Source organism: Euprymna scolopes, chromosome 18, assembly GCF_053919585.1.
Source record: "Euprymna scolopes isolate OS-2025 chromosome 18, ASM5391958v1, whole genome shotgun sequence".
Taxonomy (NCBI): domain Eukaryota; kingdom Metazoa; phylum Mollusca; class Cephalopoda; order Sepiida; family Sepiolidae; genus Euprymna; species Euprymna scolopes.
In genome coordinates this window covers 42,399,476-42,418,978 of record NC_136499.1, presented here as the reverse complement: position 1 = coordinate 42,418,978, position 19,503 = coordinate 42,399,476, and the positions used below count along the sequence as shown (strand labels likewise).

The following is a 19,503-nucleotide window of genomic DNA, read 5'->3' as shown; positions in this document are numbered from 1 at the left end:
CTTCTAATTATAAATCATATAAAATAATGGCAATATGCATTATTGAAATTACTGTTCCCGTCTCCAGTGTTGTTTTTACAACGTTTCAGCCAATGTAACTGCCGACATTCTTCAGGCATATCTTGTCAAACCTGAGAATCTTTATACCAAACTCTGGAACTTTCCTGTTGAAATCAACAATCTGCACAGAATTTCAAACAGAACCCTTTATTTAATCCACAGGAAAAGCATGCTTTTGTTTCATCAGTCATGACCTGGTAGGAGTCTACTAAGAATACAATTACGAATTCCTTTAGGCTTGAATGGTCGGGAAAAATGAAAAAAAAAAAAATCTGACAGCCAGTAAAGAGTAAAAAAAAAAGTAATGTAATTTTCTTGGCATTCTCACTCATAAGTTTCTAATAGATCTAAGGGAGATAACTTCGACACAAATACACTTTACACGCTTTCCTATTATATATCAGATATTTTAAAAACAAGTATAACAATTAGAAAAAATATATCAGTTCAACATTTAACTGATTTAGCGGCTCAAGTAGTAAATTTTTGATGATATTGGGTTTATATATATATATATATATATATATATATATATATATATATATATATATATATATATATATATATATAAAATAAAAATTACAATTAAATTACCAAAATGATCCAAGGTGGTAAAACTAAAGTATATTATGAATATTAAAGAATTAATATTGATAAAGTAATCTCACCCAGATGTAAAAGCTTGATAAAACCAAATAGGAGATAGAGCTTATAATAAGAGCAAATAGTTAATAAAACATGTTAAAAAACACTTTGAAAAAGAGTTAAAAACATATTTAATCTGAAAAGGAAACACTTAATAAGTGGATAGTCCTTAATCCGCGAAGTTTCGAAGAAATACTTCCATTTCGTGTCTTTTAATAACTCTTGCTGACATTTTCTTAAGTAAGTACATTTCAGTTGACCTCTTTTTTTGCCCTATATTTTTTGCGCCTTTAACGTCATCTTGTCTGGGTCATTTTGACATTTGCTTTTCTATTTTATATTTAATTCTATCACCATTTAATCTTTTTTTTCCCTCTTTTTCCTGTTCTTCTTTACTCATTTTTTTTTCTCTCTTCTTCTTCACTCATTTTTCTTGATTACACTTTGTCTTGGCAGCCATGTTAAATGCATATCTTATTTTTCTTTTATTAATATTATTGGAATTTTTTCCCCTTTTCCTTGTACATATTTGTGAATTATTCCACGGATTTCGGCCTTTTGGATTATTTTGGACCATCTTCCAATCATGCAATTTCCTTGGATTTTACTTGTGCGAATGGAAATTTAATTAACTTTCTTGGACTTACATTTTTGGATTTTGCTGTAATTGGATACTTTACCTTTCACCAGACTATCCATTCACGTGAAATCACCTTTTTCTTCACCATATTCCCTCTGCTTCACTTTTTGTTATCAAGTAAGATCTTTGACTTACTTGCAGTTTCATCAAATACTTTTGTATGCAAAATTCGATCCCGCATTTTTCTAATTCCTATCCTCTGATGAGAAGGAAAGTATTCCTTCGAAACACCGTGGATTAAGGACCATCCACTTATTAAGTGTTTCCTTTTCAGATTAAATATGTTTTTAACTCTTTTTCAAAGTGTTTTTTAACATGTTTTATTAACTATTTGCTCTTATATAGTGGCGCCAAAAAGGTCTGCACTTGTCATTTAAAAAATAAATCACAAATTTGAGCTAAATTGAATGTAACTGTTTAAACGCCTATGCCTCATTTGATTCGCCTTTTATTCCTATATAATTTTACCTGGATAATGCTCCCATTCACACAGCTGGCAATGTCAAGAAGTTCCTTAAAGAGAATGATATTCCGTGTTTAGATTGGCCTGCACAATCTCCAGACCTCAATCCTATTGAAAATGTATGACATTACATCAATCAATAACTATGCAATGATTAAATTTCAAATCTGGAAGAACTTTGGACAAAAATTAAAAAGTGGGATGCCCTTTCACCAAAGTATTGCCGCAAACTAATTCAAGGAATGCCCAAAAATTGCAGGGTGTCAAATTGAATAAGGCTATGCTACTAAATATTAACTAGTTCATTGTGTTCCTGTTGTATTTGTTTTGCATTAATGTTCTAAAGTTGCATTTAAATAACAGTTTTCCATTGTGCAGAGTTTCTTTTTGTCTTCTCGATTTGAAGTTAATTTCTTAAATTGACATGAACACTAGGATACTTCAGTTAAAAGTCAATATGAACAGGTAAAATTATCTATGTATATAAAAGCGAAAATGTATGTGTGTATTTGTGTTCGCTTTTTGTGTATGTCTTTAAAAGGCTTTTTTCGGGCGGATTCTCAAGGCCGTCGCTCATTTTTAAAACTTTTTATATCACATCTAAATGATAGTATCTATGACTTAACAACGGTGGTCGCCTCTCTGTTTAATTTGCCCGATTTTGAAACGTTAATTATTCAACATTTTCGGATCTGCACGTGTTGCATTCGTTTTTCGGTATAAAAAAAAGTGAAACTCGATTCGAAATACTGGCCCACGGCCAGTGGTCTCTAGAAAGTTATGTAACGTTTGGTCAATGTCGGCTTCGTCATATCAGACAGTTGCTTCCATTTCGAGACGAGACATACCCCCTAATAAACAGTGAGCTGTTTTTTTTCCAAAGTTAGTTAAAAACAAATAAACCAGTTTATTGACCTCATTAAAAACTGTCCCGCAGAAAATGTTAACTGCTGAATAGCTATCGCTTACCATTGCCGCATGTGCATTAAGCTTTTTTGTATAAAAAAACAGACTCGCGTTAAATAAAACACTGTCCCAAACTCAAAGTTCACGTCAATAACTCGGCAAAAACGGGCACCTGTTTTTTTTTTTTTCACACTTTACTATTTTCCAACTGCACGTCAAGGCTTTGTTTTTTTTTTAACAACCAACGATTTTTCTTTTTATTTACCCAAAACCACACACACCTCCAAACACCTGGGCAAGCCGGGTACCCCTCGCTAGTAGAGGAATAAAAGGCAAATGAAATGAGGTATAGGTTGTGAAAACAGCTACATTCAATTTAGCTTAAATCTGTGTTTTCTTAAAAATGACAAGTGCTGACTTTCGTTTTGGTTCCACTAATATATATATATATATATATATATATATATATATATATATATATATATATGTGTGTGTGTGTATTTAGGCAGCATGTTTTTTATTTAAACAACATTATTAAAATCAAAAGATAGTTTCTGTTTAATTAATTGTATTTTTCGATTTTTCTTATCTTATTTGTGTGAACATCCCAAAAGATAATATATGCCCCATATGTATTACGAACGTTTTCATTCCATTCCGAGGGCATCTTCAGGTGAGGGTCAAATGATATATATATATATATATATACGGCACAATCATGTTGACACACCGGTTCTCTCAGATTACCAAAGTTAAGCAACGTCAAGCCTGGCCAGTACCAAATGAGTAACCATGTGGGAAGACTAGGTGCTGTATGTACCGTGCCGAGAGATATAAATTTTCAGGTTGGTATCTGAGGGCGCATTAATTCACTGGGAGAGATGCACCTCCAGTCTTCATTAAGACATGTATCTAGGAGAAAGAAATTGATGTAAAACCTGCGATCTATTGTATACTCTGTCCTGTGGCAGTCATCTGCACTAACAAAGGTTAGCAGTAATACCAAAAAGTGTGGTTGGTTCTACACAAAGCCTTCACCACTATAAACAAATCATCTGTGTGGATTTCTGAGCAACTTAGTTGTTGTGACTGAAGCTCATACATCGAAATCAATGGGAGAGTCCATTATATATATATATATATATATATATATATATATATATATATATATATATATATATGCAGCATTTTTTCCTTTAGGCATATTTCATTAAAAAACACAGACAATTCCTGTATACATATTTTGGTTTGAATCCTTTTCAATCTTAGTAATTTTCTTGCTTCAAGCAAGAATTGACTGATGAAGCTGTCATAGTCCCTGTTAACCTGAGTGCTTTCGTCCATCTGGATCCATTGTCAGGAATAATTATCACCAAACTGATTTTAGAATATTTATAGAAGAGACTTTTTTTCCGTCTTCAGTAAGTCACTTGTTTCTATATACATATTCTTGTTACTTTTACAAACATTTAAGTGTGTTATCACTGTTATTAAAATTTATTCTATTAATCTTTGCTTTTTAGTTTTAATTAGAAATGCTTCTAGAGTATAGAGTTTATGGAAATTAGTGATATGTTTGCAAACAGGCATTTTGTCTACTAAAAGTTTTTTTAATTGGAGGTGGGAACAAGAATATTGGTTAGTAAGGAGTTTAGCAATGGCTGTTTTCAGAAGGATGCATGGTTAACCTCCTTGTGGCAGTTAAGTCATTGTATATGTTTTTTTTTCTTCACTGTTAAAGACACAGGTGGAATGAATAGATTATTGCAACAGCTACATACAAAAATATGGAGCAGCCATGGGTTCTGTGTTAGATTCAACATTCAGCAATTATTTTGTGTAACTCATAAAATAAAATCTTTTATCTTATAAAAAACCATCAACCTACATTTTTCATAACTTATATATATATATATATATATATATATATATATATATATAATCTTATGGCCACATTACGTTATAAAAGAAAATCTTACTCTTTCACAACACTATGCCCCCCCCCTCTTTGAATTTCCAAGAACTTTTTCCGTTTATGAAATGGAACAAGGTCAGACATTTCATGACATCAAAAATATATTTTCAAATGTTTGTACTGGTATTTTGTTTTCTGAATTTCAAAAGAAGTTTTGCAATAAAGATGAAATGTTGAGGAACACATTGTAGCAGTTACAAATAACTATTTTCTGAGTTTTTCAGTCATAGGTTAGCCTATCAGATAACATGGCGCATTGATTCATCTGCTCCCTAAAGTCTTGAGGGAACGTCAGTCAGTCAGGACCAGACTTTCAGACTAGCTGAGTCCCCTGTCCGACGGACATCTCGACCTAGCATCGATGGTCTCCACTGGAGACAACTGCTTGCTGGGGATGACACAGGAAATATCCTAACTGATCGACACCGATCCCGAAAGAACTTTCTATTCTTTCTTCCTCTATCTCAGTCTGACCTTCAACTTCTGTTGCAAATAAATACCCTTTTACGTTGTTACTGTTGAAAAGAAGTTTGTTGTTCATTTCGTGCTGTATTCATTAAATATATTTTATTAGTGGGTAGAAACCAGTATCTTAAAAAAACAGAACTTGGTCTGTTCCTTTGTATTTCTCTTTCTCTCTCTCTCTCTCTCTCTCTCTCTCTCTCTCTCTCTATATATATATATATATATATATATATAAATATACTTTATCTTGTCTATAACTTTTTTTTATATGCTTATGCTTGCTCCATTTTACATGTTGAGCTTCTTATATCTTGATAAGTTTAAAGAATCCTTCAATATTCTTTTATACTTTCTGATATATATATATATATGTATATATATATATATAGTATACAAAAATGTCATTTTATCTTTCTTTTTTTTCTGTCTCCAGATTTATATTCATTATGGTGTTGGCACACACACCTTGAAACTTGTGCGAGTGTTTTTGGCCATGATTTTCTGTATGATGTCGTTATTGTGTGGCCTCGTGGAAATAGGGCTTTTTAAAAGCTTCTGGACTGATGTTGTAGTTGGATTTGGTATGGGAATTGTAATGGCTGCCTATTTGGTAAGATATACATTTTTATTTTTGTTTTTTTAATTGCAAATTATTTGCAATGAACCTTCGTTTGATTGAAAAAACAAAACCATTCTTTTGGTTAGAAATATTTAAACTTAAAATAGGAGCCTTTTTCAAGTAAAGGTTACTTTGTCTATCTATAATCTATTCATATCCTATTTATAATTAATAAAATATCTATATTCTATAATATGATTAATAGAGACAGTATTTCTACCCATCTTCCATCTATAATTAATGAAATATTTTAATCTATAATATAATTGATAAAATAAAAGACGATTTTCTCCTGTAGAAAAAGCATTATAGCAATGCAAACACAGATGCTGCATATAAATTCAATATGGTCACACTACTTACCAATACCTAATGCAACTTTACTAAGTATTATCAGTTGATTTCATTCAATACCATGAATTTCTATAATATTTCCAAGGAGAATCATTCTGGCAAACAAGTCATATAAACAGGTGGTAGCAGGATACTTACTCAATCATTATTTTCTCCTCTCACTCTCCCAGTAAACACTTGAAAACTTTGATATATTTCATATATATTTTGCAACCCTGCTGTCTTTCTTTACTTTCTTATTCCATACATTTAACATTCGCTTATTATGACTGTTGTACAGAAATATGAATCCGTTCCTTCAGAATTCATTAGTAGGTTCCAGTCAATTTGATTGGCTCTTCTTTATTGGATTTAGGGAATATAAAATTAAGGGAATTTCGAATGGTTACAAACAATTATTGAGAACTAAACAACATGGTGTCATCCAACAAAACAACAAACAATCGGATAACAAAAACTAAAATAATACCTATCATTGTATGTTTACTTCTTCCCTAATGAAGGAATAGGATATCATAATTGAAATTCCCCCACCAAATTCTTATTTGCTTTTTTTCTTTTTATCTTCATTTTCACTCTCTCTGTCACCATCATCATCATCATTAGTGCCATCATCATCATTGTCTTCATTTCTCGCAAATTTTACACAAACATAATTAAAGTATATATGAATAAATGTGACAAAAAATGCACCAGAATACAAAATGTGCTAAAATAATAACGTTTTCATTTAGAAAGCCATTTTTAACATATTAGATGACAGCTTTTTGTAACTATTCTGTACTTTCACTTAATATTTTAATAAACAAAAAATACTATACAAGCTTAAATTTAACTTGAACGTCATATCTAAAAACAGCCCGCTCCATATTCTGTATATCTACATCAATGCAGCCAACCAAAATTGCATAGAATGAAGGATAGGATCGTTGCTTTACTTAGGTTTGGTACAAAACATGGCATTGGCCATGGCTGCCTTTCGCTGATAGTTAATGCCAGTGACAGACAGTAGTTAAGGCAGTCAGTGCTACCAGACACTGAGTAAACACCACTGCCCACAAGTAACCATCTCAAAACAGCTGTAACTACTAATTCTGTCCACTACCTACATGTGTCTGCCCTTTCCATGGAGTGACAGTAACCACTTTAAAAAAGTACTGATTATCAGTTATTGCTAATCACTATCACAACCACCAGTGATCAACAGTGCCTGTAACTGGATGGCAGTGCCTGACAATTGAAGTCAGGCAATTTGCCTGCTAGTGCCAGCCAGTGCCCATCCTTGTCATGAAGTGACAGTAACCACCTTAAAAGAGCACTGTTCATACTTACTATCAACATCATAACTGGATAACAGTGCCCGACTAGTGAAAACAGGCAATTTCATTTCATAGTGATCCAACAATCACTAATAGTTGCAGAGGAAGCCAGTGTCTGTCAATAAACACAAGTAACCACTTCCAAACACTTATGACCACCAGTGACCACAAACATTTTCATTTCTGAACAGTCTAATGAAGGTTGATACTAGTTATGGTCACCAATGACCTATAGTGTATGCTGGGAACTGACAATAACATTTGTAAAGGCACCCAGTGCCTACCAGTAAACACAAGTAACTACCTCAAAACTGCACTAACCACCAGTGACCTCCATAGGCATCCAGTATTAGTCAATAGATGTCAGTACCCAACAATGCTTTACAGAGGGGCAACGCTGGTACACAGGTCCTGCTAGTTAAGTAATAAAAAAAAGTAAAATATTGAAATAGTGAAGAAATCTTACATTGAAAAAAGTTACTATTTTCAATTTTTATATTTCTAACTTATCAAAACTATTTCTTTGTTTAGTTTTGATTTTTACTCTAAATTTTCTCTATCAATGATATATTTTTTTTTTTACTTTTTCCTACCTCAAACAAGACATGTCGCCACTTAGACACGAGGAACTACTAATTGGGATCATATCTAACTGCAAGATATCTATTCGCATTACATTTTAATTTCAGCATTTTAGTACAGTTAGGGAAGCAAGACACAGGGAGGGAATTCCAAAGAGCAGCAGTCTTTGAGAAGAAACTATTAGAATAGAAGAGTTTCTAGTATCTAGGGACCTTAGCAGTGACGGTGTGAGATTTTGCTGCTTGTTGTTATGCACATTAGGCGGGAATAAGTGCTACGAATTCATCAAAGCATATTCCATTAAAGTAATTATAAAATGGACATTTCAGCGATGGACCTGGATTGAAACTTAGCCAATAATGCAGGATTTATTAGATTAGAGACTCTTTGACCATTTTGATCCATGCTGTTATATGTTTGTATGTGTACCGTTCTTCTTCTTCTTCTTCTTCTTCTTTTCATTTAATATCACTTTTCCTTGGTTCATGGGTCAGAAACATTCTCAAGCTCACTCTCCGGTCCTCATGGTTTAGTTTATGCTAAAAGTGATCAATATCCAAAAGGGAAAAGATGTTAAAAAAAACAAAATGTTTTAAAATGCCTTTGGAATTTTTTTTATTCTTCATTTTCATGACAAACAAGGCTTATTACTACTTGAACTTAAGGGGCTACTATTTGGGATCTTGTCTAGCAGGGGACTTAGGGGGGAATTGAGTAGCAAGATATCTGTTTACGTTAGATTTAAACTTTTGCAGGTTAGTACTGTCAGGGAAGCAGGAAACGGAGGGAATTCTGAAATACAGCAAGTCAAGGGAAGAAACTATTAGAATAGAAGGCTTTCTGACATCTAGGGACATCAACAGCATAGGGGTGGAAGTTTTCTGTTTGTTGGGTTTCTGTACGTCGAGGGGGCATGAGTGCTGTGAGTTCATCAGAGGACATTCCATCAGAGTACTTGTAAAACAGGCACAGGAGTGAGATAGTGTGGTGATGGGGCTGGAGTTTGGCTGATAGTGCGGGACCTATTAGGGTTGAGACAGTGCAACCATGAGCTGTAGAGGCAAATAAACAAAGCAGTAGGTTGTAATACTATGTATTTAATTAAAAAGTTAGAAATTTATTTCTAAATGTTCCCTTTATATTTTCATTCTTCTAGGGTGGCTTTGTGTTACATAACTTTAGTGAACATACGATGGACAAGAAATTATTGCGGGCCTTGAAGGCCTACCTCATACAACATGGCGGGGCACCTGGACGTCAAGGGGTAAGTTTTAGATTACCACCCACCTCCAACATCATTTTTAGCTGAAAACTAAAGTGTTTTTTTCTCTTATATAATGAATTCTCTCTCTCTCTCTCTCTCTCTCTCTATATATATATATATATATATATATATATATATATATATATAATGAATCATCTCTATAATCTAATATATAAAGTTGGTTGGATTCTCAACATCAGACTTAAATAGTTTGCATTTGCCAAATCGATATTCGATTCTACTTAGCAAGTGAATTATAGAATTTTACAATTTGTGTTATTCACATAATAAAAACGAATTCCAATCGATTTCATAGACTTCCTATTATATCTAACCAGATATATTTAGTAAAAGAAACTTAATGATAAAAGAATCGAAAAACTTATGGCATAATCTGTATCCTTGTGTGTTCTATTTTATATGTAAGCTTGTATTTGTAGTACTTTTTCTTTTCCAAAAGTTATTTTTATTTTTAAAAATTACATTGCCTCATCATAGCAAGTTTCTTAACAATAAATTATTAACAATTAAATTCCTTTCACGCTTGCTTTTATTCTATTCAAAGAAACAAACCCTATTCAATCAAATCTACAAAAGTATTAATAAATCCATAGAAACATGCATTGCTTTATTAAACAAAAAGCCTGGAAACAATGTTTTTACATTATAAATATGGACACACAAATAAAGAAAATATGGAATATGATTAGGAAAATAAATAGAAAAATTATTACATCCAAATAACACTTAAAAGCTTAAACAGAGAAAAATATACAAAAAGAGAATATGTTGCCAACCTGTTGGCAGAAGAAGTTTAAAACCATTGCTTGAGCTAACAATGTGATACTATATTTAAAAAATTTAGGAGCATTGTGGAAACTTCACATTGGGCAATACAGAAAATTATAACTTTCCATTTACGATTACTAAACTGAAAGACCCTGATAAAATCCCATGATACAGCAACAAAACCTGATGATATACACTATAAATTTATAAAACAATTGCCAGCAACATGTAAAAATATTACTAGAGAAATTTTAATCAGATATAGTATTTATGACAGCTTTGCAGAAACATGGCAGAAAGCAATAATCATGCCCCTACCAAACACAGGAAAAGATACATTAATCCCAACAAACTATTGACCGATTTCAATAATTAACTGTTATTGTAAGACAATGGAGAAAATGTTTAATGAAATACCTAAGTGCTATAGAGAAACATCAATATATAAAACTCACTGTGTCCATCTGTCTGTCTGTCTGTCTGTCTCCATTTTTTCAAACTAAATCTCCTCCGAGATGGAAGGCTACAGAGTGGCGCAAAGCAGCTCAAATGATTGCACTTTTTTTGTGGATCGTTTTTTTATGGGTTAAGATAGCTTGAGTTAAAATAGCTTGTTAGCAAACAAAATTGAAAGAAATGAAAACTTGCAAACATGAGTAAACTTAAAATGCTGTTCTATGCATGGGCAAATACATATACATTTGTACATTAATCTTAGTTTATTTTTAGCTATTTCTTATCCGACTGACAATGGCTGATTCAGTAATGTCTCAAGCTGAAGCTCTATATATTTTGGTTTAAGTTTTGGTTTGGATTCTAGCTGATGGCACCCAAGTTATATTTTATTTTGCTTTTGAAATCACGACTATATATTAGGTACAATATAATATGAAATCTAAACGTAGATTCCATGAACAAAGTTTCTTTCTTAGAACTACACGCCTGTTTTCCTGCTTTCCAACTGACTACAATATGATTGCCTTCAAGTCCAACGTAAACAAGTTCTTGATGAGCCATCCCCTTAAGTAATCCAATTTACCCAATTCCCACTACTAACGATTACTACAACATTTTCCCATTGACTATTGTACACTTATTAACCCTTATCCTCGGGTGGCTGCCGGGGCTTGATAAGTGATGACTGTTTTGTAAAACTAAAAAAAAAAAATATATAAAAATCGATAGAGAATCGACTCTATAATAATAACTATAAAATCTGCATAAAAAATATATTTAAGCATATTTTATGGCTGTGCAACAACGGGTGTCCCTTTCTCGCATCAATATATATCGAAACAGGTTTAATGAAGAAACTATTAAACTTTAATAACTTAATGAAGAAACATTTATCGGAGTTGGCTTTGTACATAGACATCATGCTATCAATGTTTTGAATCTTGAGAAAGCCTACGGCACTACATGGAAGCATAGAATTATAAAAGACATATGCAACATAGTCCTAAAAGGTAGACTAAACACATTTACACAGAACTTTCCAACAAATCGTATTTTCAGAGTTAGAAATGGTTCAACAATGTCTAAACTTTGGAAATAAAAGATAGGAATACTACAGAGAAGCATTTTGTCATTTTCCTTCCCAAAATCAACAGAGATTAGACCATTCCTATAATGATCCGGTCCCTATTGATTTTGCGGTAGGAGTTAAGTTCTGTGCAGTTCTAGGAGGTCCATCCTCCCAGGCCTTGCCTTCTCTCTTTGGGAAGGGCTTAGGTTATTGCTAATCGCCTAAGGCGCCCTCACTGGGAATGCCGAAGGCACTGCCCAGGCATTTTTTGCAGGCCAGAGTGCCCCTCCTCTGGGGTGCTGACTTCTCAATCTCACTTTCTGACCCTGGTGTCTAAGTTCTTGCAGTGGGGGAAAACTAAATACTGTCATTTTCTTTGACCTTTTGGTTAAGAACAAAGTGTAGTAATTGTTCTGATACTACACTTTTTTACTGTCCTCAGTCAGTGGGGGAGAAATCTTTCTAGACTGAGGCAATTTTTACTTTTGTCTCTATCCAGACTACCCCTTTTTTGGGGATGTGGATTTTCCCCACATTAAAATGCAACTTTGTGTCTAACTCTGCCCTTGTGGGGAAACAAGTAAATAGGAACATATATTGTAATAAAAATAAATTGTCTTACCCAGGGGATTAATAAATCGTGTTACCCAGGGGATTAATCCTGAATTTGAGAAATCAGTATTTGTGGATAACTTTTCTAATGCTTGGTCATCATCATTCATATGTCAAGTGCAGAAAGACAGGTGCAAAACTGCATTAATAATATTTAGAAATGAGCAATTGTAAGTGGTTTCAGATTTCCCCAAAACGAAAGAGTCTGAATGTTTTGTCAGAAAAGAAAGCAACACAATAAATCTGATCTGCAACACAAAGTAAATAATGATACCACGTATGAATAATTCAACAAACCAAATATTAGGTGGTCATTCTTGATAGTGAACTGAATTTCAAGGCTCACATAAAGACTCGTTTAAGATAAAAATATATCAAAAGCATAAACATTTCTGTGGTTAAAAATTAAAGGCAAATATAGATGCTGTGATAGAGTAAGCTACTTACAAACAGCATTGCATCTGTTTCAACCATCAAAAGAAAAGAAGAACATGAGTTTGTGGATTCTTTATATATATGTGGCATTAATTTGCATATGTGGGGATAAAGTGGCTACAAGAAGAACAAGTTGGAGAAGACAATCAATCGAGTTTTTGACAGTTGAGAAAGAAAGAAATATATATATATATATATATATATATATATATATATATATATATATATATATATATATATATATAGAGAGAGAGAGAGAGAGAGAAAGCGAGCAGAGACGTTACGATTTGTAAATTGAGTTAAGCGGAGTTGGTATGAATTGTGGAGTTGTCAAAAAAGAGTTCTGGCATGTGGCATTAATTTGCATATATGGGAGAGAAGAGGTTAAAAAAACGATTGATGGGTGAGGACAGTGAATTGAGTTTTTTTATGGTTGAGAGAGAGAGAGCAGAGAGCAGAGACATTGTGAGTTGGTGCGTTAAATTAAGAGGCGCAAATTGCAGAGTTAATAAGAAGTTCCGACCTTTTTTTTTTTTTTTTTTTTAGCATAGCAATCCCTTAAAAGTTATATGAAAAACTGACTAGGGATCTGATTATAAAATGGAGCTACTCCTATATAGATCACTAGCGGGTGGGAGGGGGACCCGGCTTTGCCCAGAAGTAAAATATGCTTAATATGATATTTTAATTTGTCCAGTTTCGTATATATTATGACAGAATCGTGATTTCAAAAGTAAAAAGAAAAGCATTTAGGTGCCATCAGCTAGAATCAAAACCAAACCCGTAGCATTCAAAGCTGGCGACGTTACCACTGTACTAACATGATACGCATACAAACTGAATATAAATTAAAAATAAACTAAGATGAATGTACAAAATGCTTAATGATTTTTTTCAATTTTTATCCATAAAAAACAATTTTAACCATAAAAAACGGTCAGTAAGAAATCCAATCATTTGAGGCACTTAGCGCCGCTCCGTGACTTTTAGTTTCGGAGGAGTTTGAAAATATGGAGACAGACAGACAGACAAACATATAGCTGTTTATATATTAGATTAACCAAATCACAATTAGATTATGGCAGTATAATTCATAGTGCACCCCTGAATCATACCTTTAACATAAAAAATCATAGACTAAGATTATTTTAAATGCTTTTCGTAAATCTCCTATGCAAAGTTTCCATGTAGAAGCCAACAAACTCTCACCATATCTAAGATGGAAAAAGCTATCACTTTAGTATATGTTAAAAATTCAAAATGCCCCTAATAATCCTGTGACAACGGACATCCAAAGGCAAACTTTACTTTCAACACTTCAAATCCAACATATAAAACATGTTCATATCACAGTGTATGTATTTTTACATCAGTAAACCCTCAGTCATATGTTGCCTCGGAACACATATTAAAGATAAAAATATATAATAACTCTGATAACATATCAAGATGGACACGCTCAAATATGCCACCATGAATGTTAACTAAACTGAAATGGGAAAGCAAAAAAGATCTAAACCCTGAAAACGAATGTCAACAACGATTTGGAGACAAGAAAAACTAAGTCGATGGACCAATACACAAGACATATAAACGGAGCGATAAAAACTGATATAGTGATATGGGATAGGAAGGAGAAAGAAGCAACCTTAGTAGAAGTTAGTATCCCCAATGATGCTGGGTTAAACAGAGCTGAGAGTTAAAATATAAGGAAATACCAATGTCTTATGTATGACATGAAAAGAAACTGGAATCTTAGGAAGATCTCCATCATTCCAGTCATTATAGAAGCAACTGGACTCATAAAAAAAGTTTCTAAAATTACCTGACAAATATACCCGGTGAATCAAGTGCAAGAGAGATTCAAACAATTGCACTAAAAGGGACGGTTAGAATCTTAAAAAGAGGTCTTGGTTGAAATATATGAGATAGTGGACAAATGTCTGGCATCCTGTAGGCTGCCCCATCCCCAGTTTGAACAAACTGATAAGAAAATTAAAAATTAAAAAAAAAAGGTGTAAAGATAAGAATAAAGTTGGAGTAGCAGCCACCAGCGTTTGTGAACAAAGACTATAAGATTATCCAACGACACTTTTCTGTTTACTGCCCGAATGCAAGCACTAAACAATTGATCTTGTTAAGGAATCATGAGGAAAACAATTTGTAATCTTTACATACTCGTTATCTTCCTTTATTGCCGTACAAGAAAGGGGATTGTGCCGCCCTTACGTCTTCATTATACTGAAAAACTATAATAATTTAGTGAAAGCACAAAAGTTGTTTTGTGTATTGCAGGTCTGTTAAAAAGTTCTCTTTTGAGAACTTAAGAACCAGAGTATTTCTGGTTTGACTATTGTTGATATTTTTTTTTTGGGGGGGGGCATAAAACCCCCAAGATATCTGCATTTTCATGAAGAACTTCCACCCTCTCTTTGCCTTATTTTATAAAACTAAACTAAATTAAATATAGCTCACATTACTCATCCTTACGCCAAATAGCTTTGTTACAAAATTCGTAATCATCAGTTCAATAGATTAGGAAATAAATAAACATATACACATATCTAATTTTATAAAAATAACTATGCACGGGGGGGTGTTCTTGCTTTCATTCTTCTTTAATATGAAAGAGAAACGAAAGTGGAATTGGAATAAATGTGTAATAGATTTAAATAGAACAACTTATAAATAGACAAAATTTAATATGAAGTTGATAAATCAATCCAAGGGAAACAATCTAGGTGTATCAATTCTCTAAACTAATCAACATAGATTACTTCCCTTGCATCAAAATATATGGGAGACAACTCCATTTTACGTGTTCACCAAACATTACAAAAAAGTCAATTTCGAAAAACGATTATTTTTAGTTTTAATTAAAAATAAATAAATAAAGATGTTTTTCAAATTTGTCTTTAATCAAATTAACTACGATAACTGACGAATGAACTCGGGTATATTAAGTATAAAAAAAATATGTTGCGTTTAATTTCCATTGGTTTGACAAATTGACGTCGTGAAAACTGATGTCGGTCTTAGCTTCACATAATGTATTTTGACGGCAGTAACGTCTTTGGAAAGTGTCAGAAACAACACTAACAATTACTATAAATGTAGCTAAGTTGGCCAATGAAAAAGATAAATGAAGATGTTTTGGTACATGAACCCTTTTTTTTTTTCTTCTTTTTTTTTACATGGAGTTCACCACTTATCAAGGCCCAATGGCCACTCAGGGATAAGGGTTATTGTGTGTACAGTAATCAAAGGGATAGTGTAGCATTAGCAATAGTATTGGAGAATTGGTACGGTGTTATTACTTAAGGGGGCGGGTCATCAGGAATTTGTTTGTGTTGGACTTGAAGACATCCAGGTTGAAGTTGGGAGGAAAACAGGCAAGCGGAACAGAGTTCCACAGGCGTGCAGTTCTAAGAAAGAAGCTTTGTTCATGGTATCTACGTTTTGATTTAGGCACAGATTGGGAGTGGGGAAAATTATTGATGGTGGTTTCAGGTAGTCGGGTGTTTTTTGAAAAAGATTGGCGAGGGGGGACCAGAGAATGGAGCTCAGACTTCTAATTAAGCCCACGTTCGACTTTTTAGCCAAAATACGATCATTTGGTTGCATAACTTTTAAGAGTGTGTTATTCAAATGAATTGCATTTAAAAGGCATGCTGCCAGTCTTTTGTTTCAAATGGAAATATCTTTGGTTTTGGAAGGAAGGCAGCAATCCATGCAAACATGTCACCAGTAAAGGCGTGGATTTAATTTAGTAAATAACATGAAACGAGTTTATATTCACTCTTTGAAATGGTATTCATACAATACCTGAGTAAATTACATCTTTACCTCATTTCTACTGCTTTATAACTAGCATGGAGTATAATATTTTTGAAATCTTGTGGAACAAATATGCTGCTTAACAATGAAATTTGTCAAAAGCTATTAGAAACATCTTTAAGAGATTGAAATTTTGAATTAACAGACAAAATGAAGCCATGTTTAAGATGCAAATATTTTTATCAAAAATTATTAAATTTTTGAAAAAACATTTTCTTATTAATTTCGAATAGTAAAATATCCATCACCAGAGAAAAAACAAGTTTTATCTATACTATTAATAACATTCTAAATGTTATTTATTTATTTATACGAGATTGTCCTTTTCTATATATGGTTCATAATGAACAATGCTGAGTCACACAAAAAAGCCTTAAATAAGGGTTTTTGGGCTGTTTCATGCAATGTCGAAAAAGTTACCTGCCCATGTCAACGGAATTTAACACTGTCTGTATACAGTCGCGGTAACATCTTTCCGCATACGGAAAGGACTTGTGACGCAATGGATAACACATCTGACTATGGATCAGAAGATTCCAGGTTCGAATCCTGGCAAGTTCGTAATAATTTTAACCATCATTTTATTCAATGTTAACTCATTATTCTTACCCTTAGTTAGAGTATTTTTGTTTTTTCAGTGATTTTGTTTTGGGCATATGGGAATTTCCCATACTCTGAGTTCACAGGGTAAGCATTGATGGTAAGACACTGTTGAGTGTACTTGATTTTGTGTTTGACTCGGCATTGTGTGTGTGCCGATGTGGCACAGCCACTAGTTTCTAATAAAATATTGGCATCATATATTATTTTTAATGTTTTTTATTTAAATTTATAAAACACATATCTATTTTAAAACCTACGTTAGATTCGATTGAACTCTGGTGTGTTAAGTGTAAAAAAATGTTGTATTTAATTTTCAGTGGTTTAAAAATATGATGCCGTTAAAACTGTGGTGCCATTCTTAGCTTCAGATAATGTATTTTGATAACAGTAACGTCTTTGAAAAGTGCCAGAAGCAACACTAACAGTTATCATAAATGTAGCTAAGTTGGTTAATGAAAAAGATGGATCAAAACATGGATGTTATGAACGCGTCTCCAGTTAACAAGTTTTAACAACAGGATTTTTGGAAAGAATATGAGAGAACATGAGTTAAATAACAAAACATTTATATGTCAAACAATTTTACAGAGATGTAAAATATACTTTGGAAGATAGAAGTTTGTTGAGAAGTTTTAAAGTTCTTGAATAAGAAATAGATAAGAGTCAGAAAGTTTGTTTCAAAGTTCAAGTGTGTGTGTATGTGTTTGTACGTGCGTGCATAAGTTTATCTTTTGGGTAGCTGAGTTGCCACTGGAGAGGCTTAAATGAATTTGACATGGTTACTTGTTACTTTTTGGGTTTAAAACAATTTTTTGTTGATTGGAAAATATTGAGTTAACACGTTCCTGAGAAAACTCTGACTTGCTTTATTTTGGAAATAAAAAGGAAAGCATATCAAAATGAACAGGAGAAAGAAAGAGAGTGGCCGTACAAGCAATTTGTATTTTAGCGTTCTTTAATTTGAATTGCATCTAGATGTAAAAATTCAACAACCCACCGTTTTACAGCACTTGATTTTATTAGTGATCCCCTCTTCTAGAAGAAAGAAAAAAAGTGAAAAAAGATGACTGAGTTAGACAAACAAACAAACAAACAAACAAAATGGGAAGCTTATATCAGGTCTGTAACTTTCCTATGTCTGTTCGTCTGGCCGTTCTAATCCACCACAAAATTACAGTCTTAGTAACGTGCACTTTGGCTATTTTTTGTTTTTGAGAATCAACCACACGTTTCTATTTATACACGAACAGGCAAGCTAAAAAAAAAAAAGCAAAAACGCCATAACTTTTTAATCATAACGTAAGGTAATGTTTACAAGTCATGGTCGAAAAAGAACATGAGAAAAATTCAGTATAAGCTTATGTTGGTTTATGATGTTGTTGTTAAATATTATTTATTTATATTATTATTAATAAATATTATTAAATGAGAAATCATTTAGAGTGAACATTCTAGTTTCGGTTTTAGATAAATACGACATCAGTTCAAATTCGGTGGCCATTTTGTTTTGATTTAGCTTATTAATTTTGATACATTTCAAGTGTGCTCTTTCCAATTTTACATGCATAAATACGAACTGGATTTTAAATGGAAATGATTCCCCATTCATTAATCTCTACTGTTATATAAAAGGAACGATGTCTGCATGTGTGAATTGGTTCCCTATGGACTCCAAAACGGCTGGGTCGATTTTTATGAAATTTCACACAAATGCACTTTATGTACATGGTAGTGTTCTTAGGTTTTGTATCGAAATGTCTTTGATAAGTAAGGATAATTGATAATAAAAAAAAAATCCGGTGAAAGAAGGAACAGGCGATTTTGACCAAGGTTAACAGCTTATACAGCCTAACATCACAGGTGCACTTGTGAAGTTTTGTTACCACACAAGCAGAAAGGTCTGGCAATCAACAGTAGGTTCTTTGACACAACAGAGGTGCGTTCAAAATGAATATTTTTGTTCAAGGCACAACTAAACCATGATACTTGACTTCTTCATTTTAAACTTTAATTCAAGCCATTATATATAAACAATAATTTTATACAATGTAGAATATAATGTATTGTGAATTAAATCAGCATTGAGGCACATGAAGCTTCTTCCCGGTGCATTGCAATGGGCCCCCAACTAGAGCAGGCAATCAATCGATTTGATTGAAAAATGGACAATTTCACTAATTTCAATGACAATAAAAATATAGGATTGTGAAACATTCGTTGGTCATCGTTCAATCCCGGACAACGTCGGGTCTCCCTGCTAGTATATAACAAAAATAACAGCATAAAACCATTTGCTGTCTGTACAGAATGTTTTCTTTCCTGACCGCAACCTTTAAACATTACCTAATTTAAAAAAAATACAAAGTATTAACAGTATGAAGATTATTCTAATAATGGATTCATTGTCTTT

General features: G+C 32.9%; 1 protein-coding gene and 1 long non-coding RNA gene across 5 annotated transcripts in view; one reads left to right on the top strand and one right to left on the bottom strand.

The window, feature by feature from the left end:
- The window catches only part of LOC145297590 (uncharacterized), a 496,342-nt gene that overhangs the window by 166,240 nt on the left and 310,599 nt on the right, over window positions 1-19,503 (bottom strand). The window lies entirely within an intron of this gene.
- The window catches only part of LOC145297589 (phospholipid phosphatase-related protein type 5-like), a 254,821-nt gene that overhangs the window by 234,927 nt on the left and 391 nt on the right, over window positions 1-19,503 (top strand). For all 3 annotated transcript variants that reach the window (XM_080143637.1, XM_080143640.1, XM_080143639.1), the window contains exons 7-8: window positions 5,588-5,764; window positions 9,185-9,292. In XM_080143637.1, coding sequence (XP_079999763.1) covers window positions 5,588-5,764; window positions 9,185-9,292 — 285 coding nt within the window. The remainder of the gene's footprint in view (window positions 1-5,587; window positions 5,765-9,184; window positions 9,293-19,503) is intronic.